The sequence below is a fragment of the Herpailurus yagouaroundi genome, unplaced genomic scaffold, assembly GCF_014898765.1.
Source record: "Herpailurus yagouaroundi ecotype Mexico unplaced genomic scaffold, PumYag 222, whole genome shotgun sequence".
In the NCBI taxonomy this organism is placed as follows: domain Eukaryota; kingdom Metazoa; phylum Chordata; class Mammalia; order Carnivora; family Felidae; genus Herpailurus; species Herpailurus yagouaroundi.
In genome coordinates this window covers 271,020-292,383 of record NW_024412453.1, presented here as the reverse complement: position 1 = coordinate 292,383, position 21,364 = coordinate 271,020, and the positions used below count along the sequence as shown (strand labels likewise).

The following is a 21,364-nucleotide window of genomic DNA, read 5'->3' as shown; positions in this document are numbered from 1 at the left end:
CAGGCCCCACATAGGGCTCTGTGCTAACAGCATGAAGCCTGCTTGGGATTCTCTCCCTCTCTCAAAATAAATAGATAAACTTAAAAAAAAAAGTGTAACTCTATTGTAGTCAAAAGATTTTGGATTATTATTTGTAATATTAATAAAAATGCAGTCAGACTGTCTTTGCCATCCTCCTGCATTCTGATAGGTTTTCTTGAGTGGGGAAGGAGGGGGTGAGATTAGTTAGCACCCAGGATGTTTGCATATGGGTGCGTGTGTCTTAGGTAAATATATGTCGCTGGCTGTATTTGGGAGGGAAAAATGATGAACAGCAGAGAATCACTAACATAATGCAACCCCTTCATTTCTCAGGTGTGAAAACTGAGGCCCAGAGAGGTGATGTGATTTGCCTAAAGTCATGCAACTAGTGGCAGAGCCAGGCCTAGAAGCCAGGTGTCCTGGCTCTCACGACATTCCGCTGCCCGAGGAATGGAACAGGTAGTATCACTCACGCTGGGGGCCGTGGGTCAGTCTGTCCAGCCCACTGCTGCCTGGGCTTCCAACGAAGGAAGAAGCCAGAGCAGGGCTGTGGTGGCTGAGTTGAGATGCAAGGAACATTTCCAGCCTCTGGGATGAATAAGTGACATCCCAAGCAATGCATTAGGACAGGGACTCAGGCGCAAGAGTGAAGGGAGATGCCCTCAGAACCGGGTACCGGTTGCAGGAGCCCAGGTAGAAGTTGGGCCCTTCCTCAAACCTGAAATAACAGCCAGAGGGACTGAGCTCCTGAACCGTTCAATCTCTCCGGGTTAAGAATCCGCCCCACTGATGAGAACCATACAAGCCGGTCTATAAAGTAGAATGCCTTCACGGTTGTCATGACACTGTGGTTCCAGAGAATCCTTGTTTCTTGAATTAACCCAGATATTCACTCTATAACTCAGGGCATGGTTTTCTTAGCAAGACTGTTGATTAGGACAGACATGGAGTCCTTATCCGCATTCTACCTGACCTTTCTGCGGTTTCTTTCGGCTACCACCCGCCTCCGTCATTCACTCCCGTTCCATACTCAGGCCCCTTTCCGCCTTCCTGCCTTCCGTCCTTCTTGCTTACTGCCTATTTGGAGGCTTCCCTAACCCTTCAGACTTGATGCTTGACTCCACCGTCACCCGATTCAGCATCTTCCTCTGGCTCTACTTCTGTAATGGACATTGTGTTGGTTTCTCCAGCATCCATCCATCCCACGCCCCTAGCAGCAGCAATACAGTTTGGGGAGTTAAAAAGGCCTGGTCCACACACTGCCACTGGCACCATGTTGATTTCCACTTCCAGACAATCCTGTCTCTTCACTACTTACTCTAGAATCGAAGTTCCAGGAGTAAGCATCTCATCACCCAGGTTCATGGCTACCTCTTTGGACCTGGCTCCTTCTGACTCCACAGTAGGAGTTTCGAGAGGAGGCCAGTGCCTTAATTGCCCTCAGGTTCAATCCCAGGGAGTAATTCCCCCAGAGGGGATCTGGCACTAGTAAGGGAGGGATTCTAGATCAGTGGTGTTCAAATAGAATAGTAATGCAAGCCACACATATAATTTAAAATCTTCTAGTAACCACATTTAAAAAGGTAGGAACAGGTGAAATCAATTTTAATGGTACATTTTACTTCACCCAATATTTCCAAAAATCCATCATATCAACATGTGTTCAATATTTAAAAAATCATTACTAAGATATGTTCCTTTTTGGTTTTGTTGTTAGAAGTCTTTGGAACCCAGGGTGTATTTTGATACTCACAGCACAACTCAATCTGGATGCTAAATTTTTATTGGAAATACTGGATCCGTATTTATATTTACAGCTGAAAAAGTCAAATCACATACTCAAGCTGTTCCAAGCATGCTTAAAAGTTTTCCAATTACTGGATCAAGTACCAAAAAAAAAAAAAAAAAAAAAAAAAAAGTTTTCCCTTAATATCCACTTCCACATCGACAAAATAAATTCATCTTTACTAGAACTATTGTTTGTAGCAAAAGCAGATCAGGGTCAGAGTTAAGTCTATCCAAGTTATGTGACTTCACGGACTCACGTCAACACAGTATTAACATGGGACGTAAAGGGGGTGTTGCGTACATTGAAAAGTAACCGTAAGTTCACCAATGCCAGCAAAACATTCTTCAAATTTTTCATGTAGGTTTTGCAGATAATTTACATAATGCTGGTTATTACAATTAAAAATCTTTTGCACATATTCGTATTATAAAATGTGTTAAGTCATTGCATAAATCATTGATATATATTATAAGAAACTTCCATGTCAATGTAAATTCTTGTAGCCTTCTAGCCAGGTGATAAGTAAGTTTTTTGTCCCCTTAGAGCTTCAAATTTATCTCATTCATATATACTGTGATATCAGTGAGAAAGCATAAATCACACTGCCATGTTTTGGTCTTTGATTATTAAATATTTGGTAAAAATTCCTTTGCTTTCAAGCAAATCTTTTTTTTAAGTTTATGTATTTATTCTGGGAAAGAGAGAGAAAGCCTGAGTGGAGAAGGGGCTGAGAGAGAATCCCAAGCAGGCTCTGCACTGACAGCGTGGAGCCCAACGCGGGGCTCAAAACCAAGAAATGTGAGATCAGCTCTGAGCCGAAGTCAGACGCTTAACCAACTGAGCCACCCAGGTTCCCCTGAAGCAGATCACTTGGAATTCACAGCACAGTAAATCTTTGTAAAACTCTTCTGTGACCCAACGGATGAACATAGATAGAGAGACAAGATCATCACATTTATTGCTTTCTATTCCTGTCCATAAGCTGGTGATTCACAGCATTTGAATGTATACACTGAACAATTTTAACAGCTATATCCACGATACTTTCTGCAGAGTCTACTTCTGAAAACGAACACAAATATTTTCAACATATGTCAGACGGTGGAATGAAGCAATAAGGGAACATCAGTCTCCTGTTTTGAAGTTACAATAAATCCAGATTTTTTTCTTTTACTGAACATAGCTGGAGCACCATCTGGCATGAGAGAAACTAATTTTTTTCATATCTAACTGAATTTCTTCTTTGTCATATGTAAAAAAAAAATGTTTTTAATCTGTGCCACAGTTTATTTTTTTAAGCAATGAATTGAAACTAAGGGCGTCTGACTCTTGGTTTCGGTTCAGGTCACAGTCTCACTGTTTGTGGGTTCAAGCCCTGCATCAGGCTCTGTGCTGACAGCATGGAGCCTGCTTGCGATTCTCTCTCTCCCTCTCTCTCTGCCCCTCCCTTGCTCGCTCTCTGTCTCTCTCAAAATAAATAAATAAACTAAACTAAATAAATAAATAAATAAATAAATGGACTCAGGGCGCCCAGCTGGCTCAGTCAGTGGAGCATGCAACTCTTAATCTCGGGGTTGTGAGTTCAAGTCCCATGTTGGGTATAGAGATTACTTAAATAAATAAACTTTAAAAAATAAATAAATAAAAATAAATATACCTAAAGTATTAATTGGGTGGTGTCTCATAACATAACTTGGCTATAATTTGCTATTTTTTCAAAATTTGAATTTATCTTTGATAAGTTCTTTTATTCTATGGGCAATTGGTGGCTTAACTGAAGATTGTTCACTTTTTATAAAATATCTTTTTAGTCTTTTTCTCATGATTTTCTAAAAACCTTTTCACAACTGAAGTAATAATTTACCATCTTTTCATTAAAAATTATGAGCATGCATGTGTGTACAAAATCCAAATCATTTTCTAGTGGGCCAAAATTATATTCTCTGATCTTGTTAAAACCTATTTGGAAACTTCTTTGTTCTGCCTTTATTTTGTTTTCAGACAACTAATTTCATCTTTTTTTCTTTTATTATTTTATTTAAATGAATTACTTATTAGTGTTAAATTAAATTATTATTATTTACTTATTTTTATTTATTTTGAGAGAAAGAGAGCACTAGCAGGGGAGGGTCAGAGAGAGAGGGAAAGAGAATTCCAAGCAGGCTCCACGCTGTCAGCACAGAGCTCCACGTGGGGTTCAACCTCACGAACTGTGAGATTCATCTGTTCTTTTTTAAACATTTTATTTTATTTATTTTTATTTTAGAGGGTGGGGAGAGGGGCAGAAGGAAAGAATCTTAAGCAGGCTCCACGCTTAGCTCAGAGCCTGACAAAGGGCTCACTCCCACCACCCTGGGATCATGACCTGACCCAAAATCGAGTTGGACGCTCAACTGACTGAGCCACCTAGGCACCCCAGCTTTTTTTTTTTTTAATTTTAATGTTTATTTATTTTTGAGAGAGAGAGAGACAGAATCTGAAGCAGGCTCCAGGCTCTGAGCTGTCAGCACAGAGCTCAACATTGGGCTTGAACTCATGAACCATGAGATCAATGACATGAGCTGAAGTTGAACGCTTAACTGACTGAGCCACCCAGGTGCCCACCCAGCCTTTTTTCAAATTGTGAAACATAACATAACATAATGTGTACCATGTTTTAAAAAGATTTTAAGTGGGGCACCTGGGTGGCTCAGTCGGTTAAGCGGCCGACTTTGGCTCGGGTCATGATCTCACGGTCCGTGAGTTCGAGCCCCGTGTCGGGCTCTGTGCTGACAGCTCAGAGCCTGGAGCCTGTTTCAGATTCTGTGTCTCCCTCTCTCTGACCCTCCCCCGTTCATGCTCTGTCTCTCTCTGTCTTAAAAATAAATAAACGTTAAAAAAATAAATAAACGTTAAAAAAATAAATAAATAAATAAATAAATAAAAAGATTTTAAGCAATCTCTGTGCCCGACATGGGGCTCGAACTCACGACCCCAAGATCAAGAGCCACACGCTCCACCAGCTGAGCCAGCCAGGCACCCCAAATGTACCATTTTGAGTGTGCGGTTCTGTGGCATTTGATGCCTTCCCACTGTTGTGCAACCCTCGCCACCACCCATCTCCAGAACTTGTTTTGTCCTCTGCAGCTGAGTCTGCGTGGCCCTTAAACATGAACTCCCCACTCTCCCCAGCCAGCCCCACGCAGCCTCCGTGCTATTTTCTGTCCCTATGAATCTGACTGTTCTAGGCACCTCCTATAGCTTGGATGATACAGTATTTGTTCCTTTGTGACTGGCTTATTTCACTTACTATAACGTCTTTAAAATTCATTGATGTTATAGTACGTGTCACATTCCATTGTAAGGACATGCCACATGTTCACCCCTTCGTCCAGCAGCGGACACTTGAGTTGCCTCCAGCTCTTGGCCACTGAGAAGAGTGCTGCTGTGCCTGTGGCTGTGCAAACATTTGATGGAGCCCCTGCCTTCACTTCCCGGGGGGATACACCGAGATGTGGAATGGTTCAATTTTACAGTTTGTCTAGGTTTAGTTTTTTTGAGGAATTGCCACACAGGTTTTCACAGGGAAAGTCCCCTTCCGCCAGCAACGTACGAAGGTCTCAGGTCGTCCTCACCGACATGGGTTATGTTTTGGTAATAGCCGTAACGGACGTGAGGTGCCATCTCATTCTGGTTTTGAGTTGTGTTGCCCTAATGACTGGAAAGTGATAGTGGCCGTGTTTTCATGTGTGTCAGCAATTCCTTTTTTAAAAAATGCTGTATTTGAGGGGCGCCTGGGTGGCTTAGCTGGTGAAGCATTTGACTCTTGATTTCAGCTCAGGTCATGCTCTTGCGGTTTGTGCGTTTGAGCCCCGTGTCGGACTCCACACTGATGGTGAATCTCACTGCTTGAGAGTCCCTCTCTCTCTCTCTCTCTCTCTCCCTCTTTCTCTCTGCCCCTCCTGTGCTTGTGCTCTCTCTCTGTCTCTCTCAAAATAAACAAATAAACTTAAAAAAATTCTTTGAGTGTAGTGGACACGCAATATTACATTAGTTTCAGATACATAACACAGTGACTGGACGAGTTTATGGGTTATGCTACGCTCACTGCAACTGTAGCTTCCATCTGTCACCAACAATGCTATTAGAGTATCATTGACTACATTCCTTATGCTATGCCTTTTATGCCTGGACTGTCTTCATTCCATAGCAGGAAGACTGTATCTCCCACCCCTCTTCACCCATTTGGCCCAGCCCCCACTCCCTCCCCTCTGCCAGCCATCAGTTCTGTGTATTTCCAGCTATGATTCTGCTTTTTGTTTGTCTACTCATTTGGTTTTTTTTAGATTCCACATATGAATGGAATCATGCGGTATTTGTCTTTCTCAGTCAGATTTATTTCACTTGGCAACATACTCTCGAGGCCCATCCGTGCGTCCACATTACGGCAAATGGCACGATCCCATCCCTTTTTATGCCTGCAGGCTCTTCCAGCACGCTCACGCATGCACATGCACGAGTGGGTATGCCTGTCTGTGTACCACCACTTTCGTATCCATTTATCCATCGAGGAACACTTCCTTGTCTTGCCTATTGTAAAGAATACTTGGGGCGCCTGGGTGGCTCAGTCGGTTAAGCGTCCGACTTCAGCCAGGTCACGATCTCGCGGTCTGGGAGTTCGAGCCCCGCGTCGGGCTCAGGGCTGACGGCTCGGAGCCTGGAGCCTGTTTCCGATTCTGTGTCTCCCTCTCTCTCTGCCCCTCCCCCGTTCATGCTCTGTCTCTCTCTGTCCCAAAAATAAATAAAAAACGTTGAAAAAAAAATTTTTTTTAATTAAAAAAAAAAAGAATACTGCAGTAAACATAGGGGTGCATGTATCTTTTCAAATTAGCGTTTTGGGGTAAATATCCAGTAGTGGAATTATTGGATCATATGGTGTTCCTATTTTTAATGTTTTGGAGGAACCTCCATACATTTGCTTTACTGGCTGCACCAATTTACGTTCCCACCAACGGTGTGTGGGGTTTTTTTTTTCCTCCACAGTCTTCTCAACACTTTATTTCTTGTCTTTCTGATACTAGCCATTCTGATTTGTGTGAGGTGGTATCTCACTGTGGTTTTGATTTGCATTTCCCTGACGATGAGTGATACTGAGCATCTTTTCATGTATCTGGTGGCCAACTTCTTTTTTTTTTTTTCAACATTTATTTATTTTTGAGAGAGAGAGAAAGACAGCATGAGCAGAGGACGGGCAGAGAGAGGGAGACACAGAATCCAAAGCAGGCTCCAGGATCCAAGCTGTCAGCACAGAGCCCGATGCAGGGCTTGAACTCACAGACCATGAGATCATTATCTGAGCCAAAGTCCGACACTTAACTAACTGGGCCGCCCAGACGTCCCCCAACTGTATCTCTTCTTTGAAAAAATGTCTATTCTGGTTGCTCTGCCCAATTTTTAATCGGGTTATTTGAGAGGTTTTTTTGGTGTCATGTTGTATAAGTTCTTTACATATTTTGGATACTAATCCCTTATCAGATATGTCATTTACAAATATCTTCTCCCATTATGTAAGTTGTCTTTTCATTTTGTTGATTGTTTCCTTTGCTGTGCAGAAGCTTTTTATTTTGATGTAGTCCCAGTAGTTTATTTTTGCTTTTGTTTCCCTTGCCATCAATTCTTTCTTGAATGTTGAAAGAAAACCCCTTATCAAATTCACTCTGTGTTTGCTGAAAATGCTTCAATGTTTTCCACTTTATTATCTTTTTAAATGTTTGTTCTACAACAAACACAGCATTTTTGTTTTGCTTTGCCCAGCAAATTACAGTTGCCATTCATCATGAAATCTGTGGTTTATCTTCTTTCAGTCTCTGCCTTTTTTTTTTTTTTTTTCTTTTAACTTTTCTGGTCATAGCACTAGATTCTGCATCTCCATTAGGTTCTGAATTCATTGTGTGCCTTCATTTTAAATTTAAACTTACAACCCTGGGTGGCCCAGTCGGTTAAGCATCCGACTTCGGCTCAGGTCATGATCTCACAGTTTGTGAGTTGGAGCCCCGCGTCAGGCTCTGTGCTGACAGCTCAGAGCCTGGAGCCTGTTTCAGATTCTGTGTCTCCCTCTCTCTCTCTGCCCCTCCCCGGCTCATATTCTGTCTCTCTCTCTCAAAAATAAATAAATGTTTAAAAATTTAAAAAAATTGTACCCCTACATAGAAAAATGAATTGTATTCTAACTAAAAGAATATGGATTTTGATTTAATCACCACTTGTGATTTACAAAGATATCATGCAACCATACTGTTTGCATAAAATATTCACATAAACACATGACAAATGTTATGTGACTGCACAGGAAAGATCCTTCAAACTGAATCAGTCCGTTGGCCCCAGTCAGATTGGGGCCGTGCTCACGTGTAATCACAGGAACATCTCCTTGTGGCTGACCTGTGACACTGTATATGCTGCATGGGTCCTGCATGTGCCCTACCACGTAGCAATATTTCACGTGATGCAGTTATTATCAGAGTGCACACTTGTTTGTCCTATCGAAATAAAATGGAACTTAACAGAAAAATGGCTTACACAGATTCAGTTTTGAAATTCTAAAAATTAAGTAAAACTAAGAACTAGCTCTCCACTCACATTAGCCACAGCTCAAGCGCTCAGTGGTTACAGGTGCCTAGAGGCTACTATACTGGGGAGCACAGTAGAAATGCAAAACCACAACAATATGTGGCCTAAGCAATTCCTCTGCTTAGTTTCTTCCTTGAAGGAGGTTTGCACGTGTGCATGCGAGGGCATGCAGGACAGCAGTTGTTAACCAGAACAACCCTTAAATCCATCCATTGGATGATAGACATAAAAAAAAAAAAATGGCAGTGTATCCATTCTAAGGCATTTTATGTGCCACAGTTTAAATTTTTTTTTTTGAGTTTATCTATTTTTGAGAGAGAGTAGAGATAGTGTGTGAGTGGGGGAGGGACAGAGAGAGAAGGAGACGCAGAATCTGAAGCTGTCAGCACAGAGCCTGATGCGGGGCTTGAACTCACAAACTGTGAGATCATGACCTGAGCCTAAGTCAGACGCTTAACGGACTGAGCCACCCAGGTGCCCCTCTGTGCCACAGCTTAAAACAGATATTTAGTTAGATCTCTAAGACATATTACTAGGTGGGGAGGGGGAAAAAGCAAATTGTACAATGTGATGTAATTATTTTAAAAATATCGCATTGGGGCACCTGGGTGGCTCAGTCCGTTAGGCATCTGACTCTTGATTTCAGCTCAGGTCATGATTTCAGGGTCGTGAGATCCTGCCCAGCATTGGCTCCATGCTGAGTGTGGAGTCTGCTTGGGATTCTCTCTCTTCCTCTCCCTTTCCTCCTCCCCCAAAATTGCACACTACCCTCTCTAAAAAAATAACTAACTAAATAAAAATACCACATTTTAGGGGCGCCTGGGTGGCGCAGTCGGTTAAGCGTCCGACTTCAGCCAGGTCACGATCTCGCGCTCCGTGAGTTCGAGCCCCGCGTCAGGCTCTGGGCTGATGGCTCAGAGCCTGGAGCCTGTTTCCGATTCTGTGTCTCCCTCTCTCTCTGCCCCTCCCCCGTTCATGCTCTGTCTCTCTCTGTCCCAAAAATAATAAACGTTAAAAAAAAAAAAATTAAAAAAAAAATACCACATTTTAAAATTGATTAGATACATGGATGGATAGATAGATGATAGAAAGATAGAGATGCTAGATGACAGAAATATTTATAGATAGGTAGATAGATAGACACACAGACACCAGAGTGGCTACCACTGTGGAGGGAGAGAGAAAACTTAGACTAACTGAGATTTAATAAGAAGAATACATTAGTGCATTACTCATATAATTAAAATTAACTTGGGGGAAAGAAAGAACTTCAGGGGAAGTCTTGATAAGTGGAAAGATTAACAAAGACACCAATTAAGTAGAATTAACTGCAATACAGATTATATGGTGTCTAAATAAGTGTTATCACATGGTTATAATATTTAATGCATATGTCAAAAGTAATTCTTCAAAAAGAAGATGCACAAATGATATGGTGGCCTTTCTGTAAACTGAAAATGGGAAATGCCAAACAGTGATCAGAACTAATTTATGAGGCTTGTTTCCACCAGCCCTCTGGCTGGCGTCCAGCATACCCATCACACTCTGCTGTTGCATGAAAAGCCTCCAGACCACAGTCCCAGTTGGCATCCAACCCACTGCCCTCAACATTTTCCAGCTGTTCCTGTAGTTCCCGTTTTTTATATCCACTGTTCTTTTCTTCTGCTTTCTTTGTTTCTTAAATATAGACATTGATTGAGTGGTCATTAGGATCTACACAACGTAACCTTTCTCAAGAAAGAGGGCGGGGAAATCTACGGGTTTGAGATCCTCAATGTGCCTTTCTTTACCTTAGAAAAACTCAGTGCCAGGAGCACCTGGCTGGCTCAGTCGGTTAAGCGCCTGACTCTTGATTTAGGCTCAGGTCATGATCTCAAGGTTCGTGAGTTCAAGCCCCACGTGGGGCTCCGTGCTGACGGTGTAGAGCCTGCTTGGGATTCTCTGTCTCCCTCTCTCTCTGCCCCTCCCCTGCTTGCTCTCTCTCTCTCTCTCTCAAAAATAAATAAACATTAAAAATTTCTTAATAATAATAATAATATAAAAAACCAGTTTCCAATGAATAGATACCTAGTGCCAGTTTCCTGCTTTTTCAGGAGTGCCAGTTTGTCCCAGGGCCTCTAGGACAGGGATTGATAAATTTAATCTTCATCTCAAATTACCCTCTCTCCACAAGACATTGATTAAATAGATCAGTCAAGAAAGACAACAAAATCAGCAGACAGACCAGAGAATCTTCTCGAACTTTGTATAAACACATCCTGAAATTGGTGTTTCTTGGGAACTTTTGCTTCAAACCATTCCCTAAATTGAAACTGCATTCCACTGCTGTAAGATCACAGCCTTTTACTAAGACAGAATTATGGAAACTGCCTGAGCAGAGAATGTGTGTCTATGAATAAAACTGAAATGAGTTAATCTGTAAAACCTAGAACCATAACACCAACAAAGATGACATGATTCATACCGCAAATGATGAGAAGGAAAAGTAAACAAGAGAGCGTTACCTTCGGAAAGCAGAAAACATGAGGACAATGATAAGACCTAATACAACAGAAATAAAAAAGACTTAGGCAACCCAATCAGAAGCAAAACACTTTAGATTTTTTAAATCTAGTTGTATCATGTTTCCAAGAGACCAGCCTATCGAAAAGTGAATCAGAAGTGTTAAGCAGGGGGAGGAAGTGTTAAGGGGAAAAGGGATGGTGTTCTAGAACACATCAGGAATACAAACAGAAAGGAAACAGGACAGCAATAGCAATTCTAGAGGGAAGAGGACATATAACCAAAGCATTTTAAGCAGAGTGTTATTTTTTTATGGTAGAAAGTACAATCTCCCTAAAGGATAATAACTTTTATGAACGTCTGAAATAAAAAGCAAAGCACTGATGGAAAAAAAAAAAAAAAAGATAGAAATTGTCAAAGAAAGTAAGACTCTGTTTTGTGTTTTTAAACCATTCGTATTGTAATCATCATTTATTTTTCTGGTCAGAGTCCTACCCGAGCTCTTCCTGATTCCAGGACAATGTCCAGAGTTTATGTGCTGCCTGAGCTCATTATAACTAGATCAGTAAGAAAAAATTAACCCCCTGTGATAAATGGAGCTTCCGGCATTGAGGAAACAAGAAAATCTTCTTACTACACATTCTCTAGCAAATGCCATTTCCTGTATCAAACAGTTCCTGTTTGGGGCACCTGAGTGGCTGAGTCCGTTGAGTGTCCAGCTCTTGGTTTCAGTTCAGGTCATGATCTCCTGGGTTTGTGGTCTTCAGCCCCTGTGTCAGGCTGCTCCCTACCAGCACAGATTCTCTCCCTCCCTGTCTCTCTGCCTCTCCCCCACCCCTGCTCTCTCTTTCCCTCTCTTTCTCAAAATAAATAAACTTAAAACAGAACAAAACAATTATTGTTTTAAAATTTTAAGTCAACAAGTCCTTGGAACTATTAAAACCAATCTCTGATTTTAAGAAATTTCCTTGCCTTTAGGGGCGCCTGGGTGGCGCAGTCGGTTAAGCGTCCGACTTCAGCCAGGTCACGATCTCGCGGTCTGGGAGTTCGAGCCCCGCGTCGGGCTCTGGGCTGATGGCTCGGAGCCTGGAGCCTGTTTCCGATTCTGTGTCTCCCTCTCTCTCTGCCCCTCCCCCGTTCATGCTCTGTCTCTCTCTGTCCCAAAAATAAATAAACGTTGAAAAAAAATTTTTTTAAATAAAAAAAAAAAAAAAGAAATTTCCTTGCCTTTCTTAGTTATCAAACTTAGGTGAAAACTTAATTTTATGATGAAAGAAATTCATAAAAGTACAGATTTAATTTAATTTTATGACTAGCATGTAAATATCTATTTAACGTGTGTGTGTGTGTGTGTGTGTGTGTGTGTGTGTGAGTGTTTAAAGAAATCTAACTAAAGGTCCCTGGCTGGCTCACTCAGTAGAGCATGCAATTCGTGATCTTGGGGTCCTGAGTTTGAGCCCCACATCAGGAGTAGAGTTTACCTAAAAAAAAAAAAAAAAAAGAAAGAAAGAAAGAAAGAAAAGAAATCGAAGTAAAAACCAATGTTTTGCATTCTCAAAAGAGGTGGAGTCGATACTTTTTTAACTTAGAGGTTTATCTTAAGTACCACTGGATTTATTGCCTCAAATTTAAAGCAAGACTGAGGCAAAGAATGTGGGAATTAAAGTAATTATTTCTATAGAACTATGAGAAATATTGACAAAACTAAAATTGAACAAGACATTAACAAACTATTCCCATTCTGACAGAACAAAATGTAAAATAATCAGATTTGAATAATGGAATTAATAAATGTTGCATAATAAATAAATACAATAAATAAAAAAAAGTATGTATGATCTTCAAACATGCATAGAACACATTAAAAATGATATATTGGGCCAAACAAAACCTTAAATAAATTCCAAAGGCAGAAATTGCACAAGTCAAATATGTGATAAAAACAAATTATGAATGAATTACATCAGGATAATGAAAAAAATCAGGATACGTAGAATTAAAAAAAACTTTTTTAATGTTTATTTATTTTTGAGAGAGAGAGACAGAGTATGCGGGGGAGGGCGCAGAGAGAGAGGGAGACACAGAATCGGAAGCAGGCTCCAGGCTCTGAGCTGGCAGCACAGAGCCCGACGCAGGGCTTGAACCCACCCACCAACAGGTCATGACCTGAGCCAAACGCCCCCATAGAATTTTTTTTACCACCCATATAAATTACTTTGGAAAAAGAGGGGAAGAAAAACTCCAGTTTCGGTTGATGTACCAAAGAACACAAAAAGAACAGTACCTTTCAAAACTGATGAGATGTCAGCAACCCAGTAATTAGAAGCCAAATCATAATTTTAGATGCTTTTATTAAGACAGAATGAAAAGAAATGAAATGTTTCTTTTATTTATTTTTTTTAATTTGAGAGAGAGAGAGAGTTCTTGAGAGCAGGGGAGAGGGGCAGAGGGAGAGAGAGAGAATCCTAAGCAGGCTCCATGCTCAGCGCAGGGCTCAATCCCACGGCCCGGGGATCAATGAAATGTTTCTGATAAAAAGGGGTTACGAGGGGCGCCTGGCTGGCTCAGTTGGTGGAGCCTGCGACCCTCGATCTCAGGGTTGTGAGTTCAAGCCCCACATTGGGTGTAGAGATTACTTAAAAATAAAATCTTAAAAGAAAGGCGGGGGAGGTAGTTGCAAAAAAGAACTAAAAGGAGCAAAATAGCAGGTAGATGGAATCAAGCCTGCTAAAAACAGACACGGCAAAGTTAAGCAATAGAGAAACAAATGTTAAATCCAGGATCTGGATCTCTGATGAGATCAATCAAATAAAATAACTCTAGAGACATTTATCCAGGAGTTCATATTTCAAAATTTGGAAATAAAAAGGAGGTTCAGCTAGAGATCCAATTGAGATTTAAAAAGATATAAAACAGGGGCACCTGAGTGGCTCAGTTGGTTAAGCATCTAACTTTGGCTCAGGTCATGATCTCACATTTGTGAGTTCAAGCCCTGTGTAGGGCTCTGTGCTGACAGCTCGGAGCCTGGAGCCTGCTTCGGATTCTGTCTCCTTCTCTCTCTGCCCCTCCCCAACTTGTGCTCTGTCTCTCTCTGTCTCTCAAAAATAAATAAATGTAATTTTAAAAGTTAAAAAAAGATATAAAATAATCTGTGCTGATTAATTTTTTATTTATTTTTATTTTTTAGGTTTATTTATTTTGTGAAACAGAAACAGCATGAGTGGGGAAGGGGCAGAGAGGGAGGGAGAGAGAGAGAGAGAGAGAGAGAGAGAGAGAGAGAATCCCAAGTAGGCCCTGTGCTGCCAGGACAGAGCCCAGCCTGATACAGGGCTTGAACCCATGAAGTCGTGAGATTATGACCTGAGCAGAAACCAAGAATCAGACACTTGACCAACTGAACCACCCAGGTGCCTTGCTAATTAATTTTCTAGATTATATCATGGTTGTTTTTTTTTAACCAGGATATATGAGGACTAATGCTTATTAATAGATTTCCAAATACTCAGCATTTCCTACATTCCTGAAATATGGTAGGTTTTTCTTTTAATAATATCTTATTTAGGATATGATATTTATAGGGGCACCTGGGTGGCTCTGTCAGTTAAGTGTCCAACTCTTGATTCAGCCCAGGTCATGATCTCCAGGTTTGTGAAATCAAGCCCCAAGCGCAAAGCCTGCTTGGGATTCTCTCTCCCCTCTCTCTGCTCCTTTGCTCCTTGCATTTTCTCTCTCTCTCTTTCAAATAAATAAGCTTTAAATATATATTTATAAATGAGCTTGGTATGCAGTTTTGGGGACATGATTTTGAGGTTTTGATGTGGCTTTCACAGAAATATGAACATTTTTTCCTTCTCTGTGCTCAGATATCATTTATAGAGAAGTAGAATTGTCTATTTACTGGCTATTTAGAAGAATTCCTCTGAGAAACCCTCAGGCTCTGGTGGATTTTCCACAGGGAGCCAGTTGATAACATTCTCTGTTTTGCTCTTGTGCTGGCTTATATTTTTCTAGAATATCATCTATTTCTTTTTTTTTTTTTTAATTTTTTTTTCAACTTTTTTTTTTTATTTATTTTTGGGACAGAGAGAGACAGAGCATGAACGGGGGAGGGGCAGAGAGAGAGGGAGACACAGAATCGGAAACAGGCTCCAGGCTCGGAGCCATCAGCCCAGAGCCCGACGCGGGGCTCGAACTCACGGACCGCGAGATCGTGACCTGGCTGAAGTCGGACGCTTAACCGACTGCGCCACCCAGGCGCCCCGAATATCATCTATTTCAATCAGTTTGTCAAATTTAATTGCACAAAGTTTTGCAGAGGTGCTAAGTCTTTTCGTTTCTTCTGCATGAGGTTATTTCTGCCTCACCTTTAATATTGGTTTTGGTGCTTTCCTCCTTTTTTTTTTTTTTTTTTTTAATTCGCCAACTCAGATTTCATTCATTTTACTCTAACTGACCCCATCCCAAAGACTCTGTTAGGATTGAGGAATTGCACTTTTTATTTATTTGCTTTCTTTTCAAATTCACTGATTTCTTTATTGTTTTCTTCTGATTTTCTGATTTCTTGAGATATAATGTGTTGTTCTTTTGTCAAGTTCTTCAGTTGTGCACTGACTTCATTTATTTTAGTTGCTTTCTTTACTGACATGTTGGTTTAAGGCTATGCGTTTTCCTCTTAACCCAGCTCTAGTCATGTGACATAGATTGTGCCATCTATTAAACTTGACTTCATTATTCAAGATACTGGGGACAATTTGGTTACAGTTTTTCTCTAATCTCTTCCCCTAAATTTTTCCCCCACCCCAATGGGTGGTAGGTTTTTCCTAATAATTATTCTCTTTTTAAAAATTTTTTAATCTTTTACTTATTTTTGAGAGAGAGAGACACACACAGAGTATAAGCGGAGGAGGGGCAGATAGAGAGGGAGGTACAGAATCCAAAGCAGGCCCCAGTCTCTGTCTAAGCTTCCAGCACTGAGCCCAACGCGGGGCTCAAATGCACAAACTGTGAGATCATGACCTGAGCTGAAGTCTGACGCTTAACCAACTGAGCCACCCAGGTGCCCCTCTAGTTTTCTTGAATTGTGATTGGAAAATGGTCTGTACTGTTTGTACTTCTTTGCATTTCATTAGGATTTTCTTTGTGGTCCAATATATAGTCCATTATTATAAAAATTCCACAGGCACATGGAAAGGTGTATCCTTCTCTTATCAGTGGATAGCATTTGATACAACATGGGAAAACCAGCTTTATTGAATATATATTCAGGTCCTCAGAGTATTCTTGATGTCCCTATCTATCGTGGGAGAGATGAGCAGCAGTTCGGTCTGTTAGTCCTCTGTGTGTGTTGGAGTTTGATGCTCTGGTCATTTTGATGTTGTTTTTGGTTATTTCCTCAATCATTGCAATTTTAGCCTAATTGTGTAGCGTGTGTGCCCTAGGTTATAAAATCGCCCTGGTGGTCTTCAGTGACGCTTGGGTTTGATTTTGTCTGACACGAATGTCATGAACCTCACTTTCTTTTTGTCAGCTTCACCTGACATGTCTTTGTTCATCCATCTCAACCTCCCTGAGAAACTTCCACGTATTCTTTGGTGTTCAACCAAAAGTCAGGTTTTGCTTTTTTGACCCAATCTGAAAGGCTTTCTCTTTCAATCACTTCTTTAAAAAAGCGAAAAGTCCCACCTACGCTGATTGAAATAAGATGCTTTCTCTCAATTCTCTCATCTTCTATTTTCTGTTCTTTTTTTTAAATTTTTTTAACGTTTATTCATTTTTGAGACAGAGAGAGACAGAGCATGAACGGGGGAGGGGCAGAGAGAGAGGGAGACACAGAATTGGAAGTAGGCTCCAGGCTCTGAGCCATCAGCCCAGAGCCTGACGCGGGGCTCGAACTCACGGACCCCGAGATCGTGACCTGAGCTGAAGTCGGATGCTTAACCGACTGAGCCACCCAGGCGCCCCTTCTATTTTCTGTTCTTAACATTTCTTCGGTTTTCTCCAATTTGATGCCCGCATTATGTTTGCTTTGCTTCGCCTCACTTGGTACCTGTGTGTTTCTGGTAATTAGCTTTATAACTTTAGCTTGCCTTTATACTTTTAGATAATATTGTAAACCCCTGCTTCCTCATTTATCCGTGTTAGGAAATGTCTCACCCAGCTCTTCCAGAGATCCCACAACGTCCCCTCCTTACCAAAAGTGGGGGTTAGGGACAGCCACCATGCACCCCCTCCTGCCACACCTGCACTCGGGAGACTTACCTGATTCATTTTCCTTAAATTTTGTTTTAATGTTTATTTAGTTTTGAGAGAGAGAGAGACAAGGTGCAAGCAGGAGAAGGGCAGAGAGAGAGGGAGACACAGAATCCGAAGCAGGTTCCGGGTTCTGAGTTGTCAGCACAAGAGCCCCACGCGAACCCACACACCGTGAGATCATGACCTGAAGCGCTTAACCGACTGAGCCACCCAGGCGCCCCTGATTTACTTTCTTTATTGTCTCCTCTTCTGTCCAATCCCTTTTATGACGGAGGATGGTTAGAGTGAAAGGGTTGAAAGCAATCTAACCTCCTTTCCTGCTTTCCTGCCCTCTGGGAAAAACACTGCCGGCCCCCGGCTGTTTTCCGGCGCTCTGGTAGAACAGTGAAGTGAAGACAAGGGGCTTCGCCTCCAGTGGGTCGGGGGAGCCTTCTCTCCCGGCTGGGGCTCATCCCTCAGTTGGCCCCTCTCCAAATCGGGGATATTCCTCAGAGTTTTCAGGATTTTCAGCTTTACCTTCTACCCATTCCTCAACCCCTCTTCTGGGGAAACAGGGCGGAAGCTGCCCATTGTTTCAACGAAGCTTCTCTATTTCCTCCATTGGCACTTTAAAGCCATAACGTGGGGTCATAAACCTTCTTCTCTTCTTCTAAATGTTCTTGTTGGTTTTTTTTTTTTAATCTAGATTTTGTCAGGTTTTTGTTCATTTCATTATACTGGAAGAGGAAACATCTATCTTTTTGTTTCTCTCCACCTTTATGTTCCAGAAATCCCTTGTTCTTTGCAGCATAATACTCTGAAGTATAGATGTACTGTAATTTAGCTAACCATCCTCTTATTGACAGAATGGTTAATTAATGAATGGAGCCCATATTTAATGCCCAGTGTGAGAAGGAAGCAGGGAAATGATCATGTCTACATAGAGCTGGTGGAACTGTTCATTGATACGGTCCCCAAAAGATGTCATCTTGAAAACATCTGAGCTCTTTAATTCTGAAATCCCATGTGTAGAAATTGATGTTAAGATAATAATTATAGCAGAGCCACATGCTCCCTGTGCAAGAATCTGTAGTGGTGCTTTACTTGGAAAAGCAAAGATGGCGGGAACGCAGTTATTCAACAATTGAGGACTGGTTAGCAAATTACTGTACAGCCGCATACGGAAGCATATGCAGCCATTGGTTACCGTGAAGGGCAGTGAAGAGGCCTTACTTACCTTGTTTGAGAGAGACGGCCTGAGAGTGCTGCCCTGGTGTGTTTTCGTCTTCTGTCCCCAGCCTTACAGTAAGTGGAAATACTGCCTAGATTCTGACAGTAAAGTAATTCCTAGTCCTGGTTCAGATAAAGGCAAGCCAGCTCTGGGGGCGCCCGGGTGGCTCACTCGGCTGAGCGTCTGACTTCAGCTCAGGTCATGATCTCACTGTTTGTGGGTTCGAGCCCCGCATCAGGCTCTGTGCGGACAGCTCGGAGCCTGGGCCCTGCTTCGGATTCTGTGTCTCCTCTCCCTGTCCCTCCCATGCTCACGCTCTGTCTCTCAAAAAATAGAATAAAGCATTAAAAGTTTTTTTTCTTTAATTAAAAGAAAAGGTAGGAGAGCTCTAAGTGTGTGTGTGTGTGTGTGTGTGCACGGCGCATGCACACACACCCACACATGCTTCCTAGGAGTGTTTGCAAAAGTAGATAAGCTAAAGAAAATTATTTCTACCAACTTCACGCCCATGGCGAGCACAGAATTTATTTTGAGAGAAATTTCTTGATAAACTGCTTAGAAGAGAGTATGAAATACAAATGAGTTGAATGTGGTCAGAACTGCCTTGCAAGAGACAGGCAGAAGAATCTTCTGGTTTATTCCAGAAGTGGAAAGGGAGGAGTGGGAAGAAATGTCAGGGTTTCCCAAGACCACTCTCAGGTTTGATGGTTTTCTAGAAGGACTGATAGAACTCAGAAGAGCTGTTATAGTCACAGTTAAAGGTTTTTTTTTTTAAGTTTTTTTCTTTATTTTGAGAGAGAGAGAGACAGCGAACAGAGGAGAGGCAGAGAGAGAGGGGAGAGAGAGAGAGAGAGGGAGAGAGAATCCTGAGCAGAGCCCAATGCGGGGCTCAAACTCACCATGAGATCATGACCTAAGCCGAAATCAAGAGTTGGACGCCTTACCAACTGAGCCACCCAGTTGTCCCCACAGTTTGTTCTATGAAAGGGTACAGATTAAGCCAGCAAAGGGAAAAACTGCACTGGGCAGAGTCCAGGCACTGGCTTCTAGTTGCATCTCCAAATGGGATCATATAGGCAACACTTGATTCTCCCAACAGTGATGTGTGACCACTCACAGAATGCCATCATCCAGGGAGGCTCACCTGAGCCTTGGTGTCTGTGGTCTTTCCTGGACGTCAGTCATGTGAGGACTGTGTGACTGGTCCTAATTGCCCTCCCTCCAGCCTGTCCAGGAGTCCCACTGATAGAGCACGGCCCAAAGTCCCCACCACAAATCACACGTGACAGAAACTATCCGGCAGGGCCCAAGCCCCAGGTACAAAGACACTCTTCTCACGCAGGTTATTCCAAAGGCTTAGAGGTCAACCAAAACCAGTCTTATGAAATGTGCGGGGTTTGACCATCTCAAGTCTGCTGAGTTAACCCCATAGGGCACAGAGGGAGGGATACATGAAGGGGCACCTGGGTGGCTCAGTGGGTTAAGCGTCCGACTTCAGCTCACATCATGATCTCACTGTTTGTGAGTTCGAGCCCTGCATCCGTCTCTCTGCTGTCAGCGCGGAGCCTGCCTCAGATTCCCTGTCCCCCCCCCCCCCCCGCTCTCTCTGCGGCCCCCCCCCCCCACTCGGGCACATGCTCTCTCTCTCTCAAAAATAAGTAAACATTAAAAAAAGAAAAGAGAAAAAAGGGATGAATGAAAACAGGGAGAGGTCAGAAGACTCTTGTGGGCAGTGACCTGCTGATAATCCCCAAACCTTCAAGAAAAGCCTGTAATAATAAGTCCTAAAATGCTTTCTGTAAATGAAGATCTCCTGAAAATCTGTGAGGAGGTAGTTCTGCATCAGAGAAAAAGTGTCTGGGGCAAGGATGGTAAAGAACAGAAGTGGAGACCACAGAGAGCAGGGGAGGGTAAGCCACGGGACTAGGGGCGATCGCGCAGGGGGCAGAGCTTGGGTGGAGAGGCTGTTTGGACGAGGAGAAGGGGGCAAACATATTTTCTGAAGCATCATTTCACTGTCTTCTTTGAATGACTCATTGTCATAGTACTTTTTCTCAAGTAGTGGCTTTCAGCCCTGGCCATACATTCCAGTCACCTGGAAAGAATTTTTTAAATGGCCCCGCCCCAAATGAGTCAGAGTCTCTGGGAATCGAGGCTGGCTGGGCATTGGTATTTTTTTAATTCCGTGGATGAATCTAATGCATAGACAGTGTTGAGATTCACTGCTCACAAGCATCTGTGGCCATCTTGTTGACACAACACCTTCAAAAAGGGCTTCTCAGCCTCACCATTATTGATATTTTGGCCCAATAATTCTGTTGTGGGGGGGGGGGGGTCTTGCACCCTGTAGGATGACATGTAGCAGCTCCCCTTGGCCTCTACCTATTTGAAAGTAGGACCCTGCTTCCCCAGTTGTGACAATAAAAAATAGCCCCCAAAAAACACCCCCAGTGTCGCCTGGGGGGGGGGGGTGTCGAAATCACTTCTGGCTGACAACTGCAGCCATAAAAGAATTATTGAAGGCGGCACTTGCAGAAAATGTTCTTGGGGGGACTGATCTCTCTCTGCCCCTCCTCTGTCCATGCTCTGCTAGCTCATCAGTCCAATCCGTGAGAGGTGCTGGTGGAGGCAGCTGACGTGTGGCCCACGATCAGTGGAAAGTTACGAGCAGTTGTCTTGCAGAGATGATGCACACGAATGTAAATGGGAAATTTTCTGAGTGTTTCTGAAAAATGGTGTTTAAAGGACAGGCGGGGGGGGGGGGGGGGGGGGAGGAAAAAGAAAAAAAAAGAGCACAGCCTGGGAACGAATCCTAGCTGTGTCATTTTTCACCGACTTATCTTGGTTTCTTAGTTAGCTTTTACCTACCAAAGCCAGTCTAAAAAAATGGCTGAAAGTAACACCACTTTATAGCTCATGAGTCCGCGGTCAGCTGGGGGGTTGTGCTGGGCTCGTCTGGGCTCCCGCATGTGTATGGGGTC

The 21,364-nt window shown here is 42.5% G+C and overlaps 1 protein-coding gene across 8 annotated transcripts in view; it reads left to right on the top strand.

Annotated features, from left to right (window-relative positions):
- Positions 1-354: 354 nt before the first annotated feature.
- The window catches only part of TNRC6A (trinucleotide repeat containing adaptor 6A), a 164,346-nt gene continuing 143,336 nt past the window's right edge, over positions 355-21,364 (top strand). For all 8 annotated transcript variants that reach the window (XR_005785551.1, XM_040458740.1, XM_040458737.1 and 5 more), the window contains exon 1: positions 355-480. Coding sequence is in view for 7 of the 8 variants with exons in the window: in XM_040458740.1 (XP_040314674.1) it covers positions 401-480 (80 nt within the window). In the remaining variant the exon portion in view is untranslated. The remainder of the gene's footprint in view (positions 481-21,364) is intronic.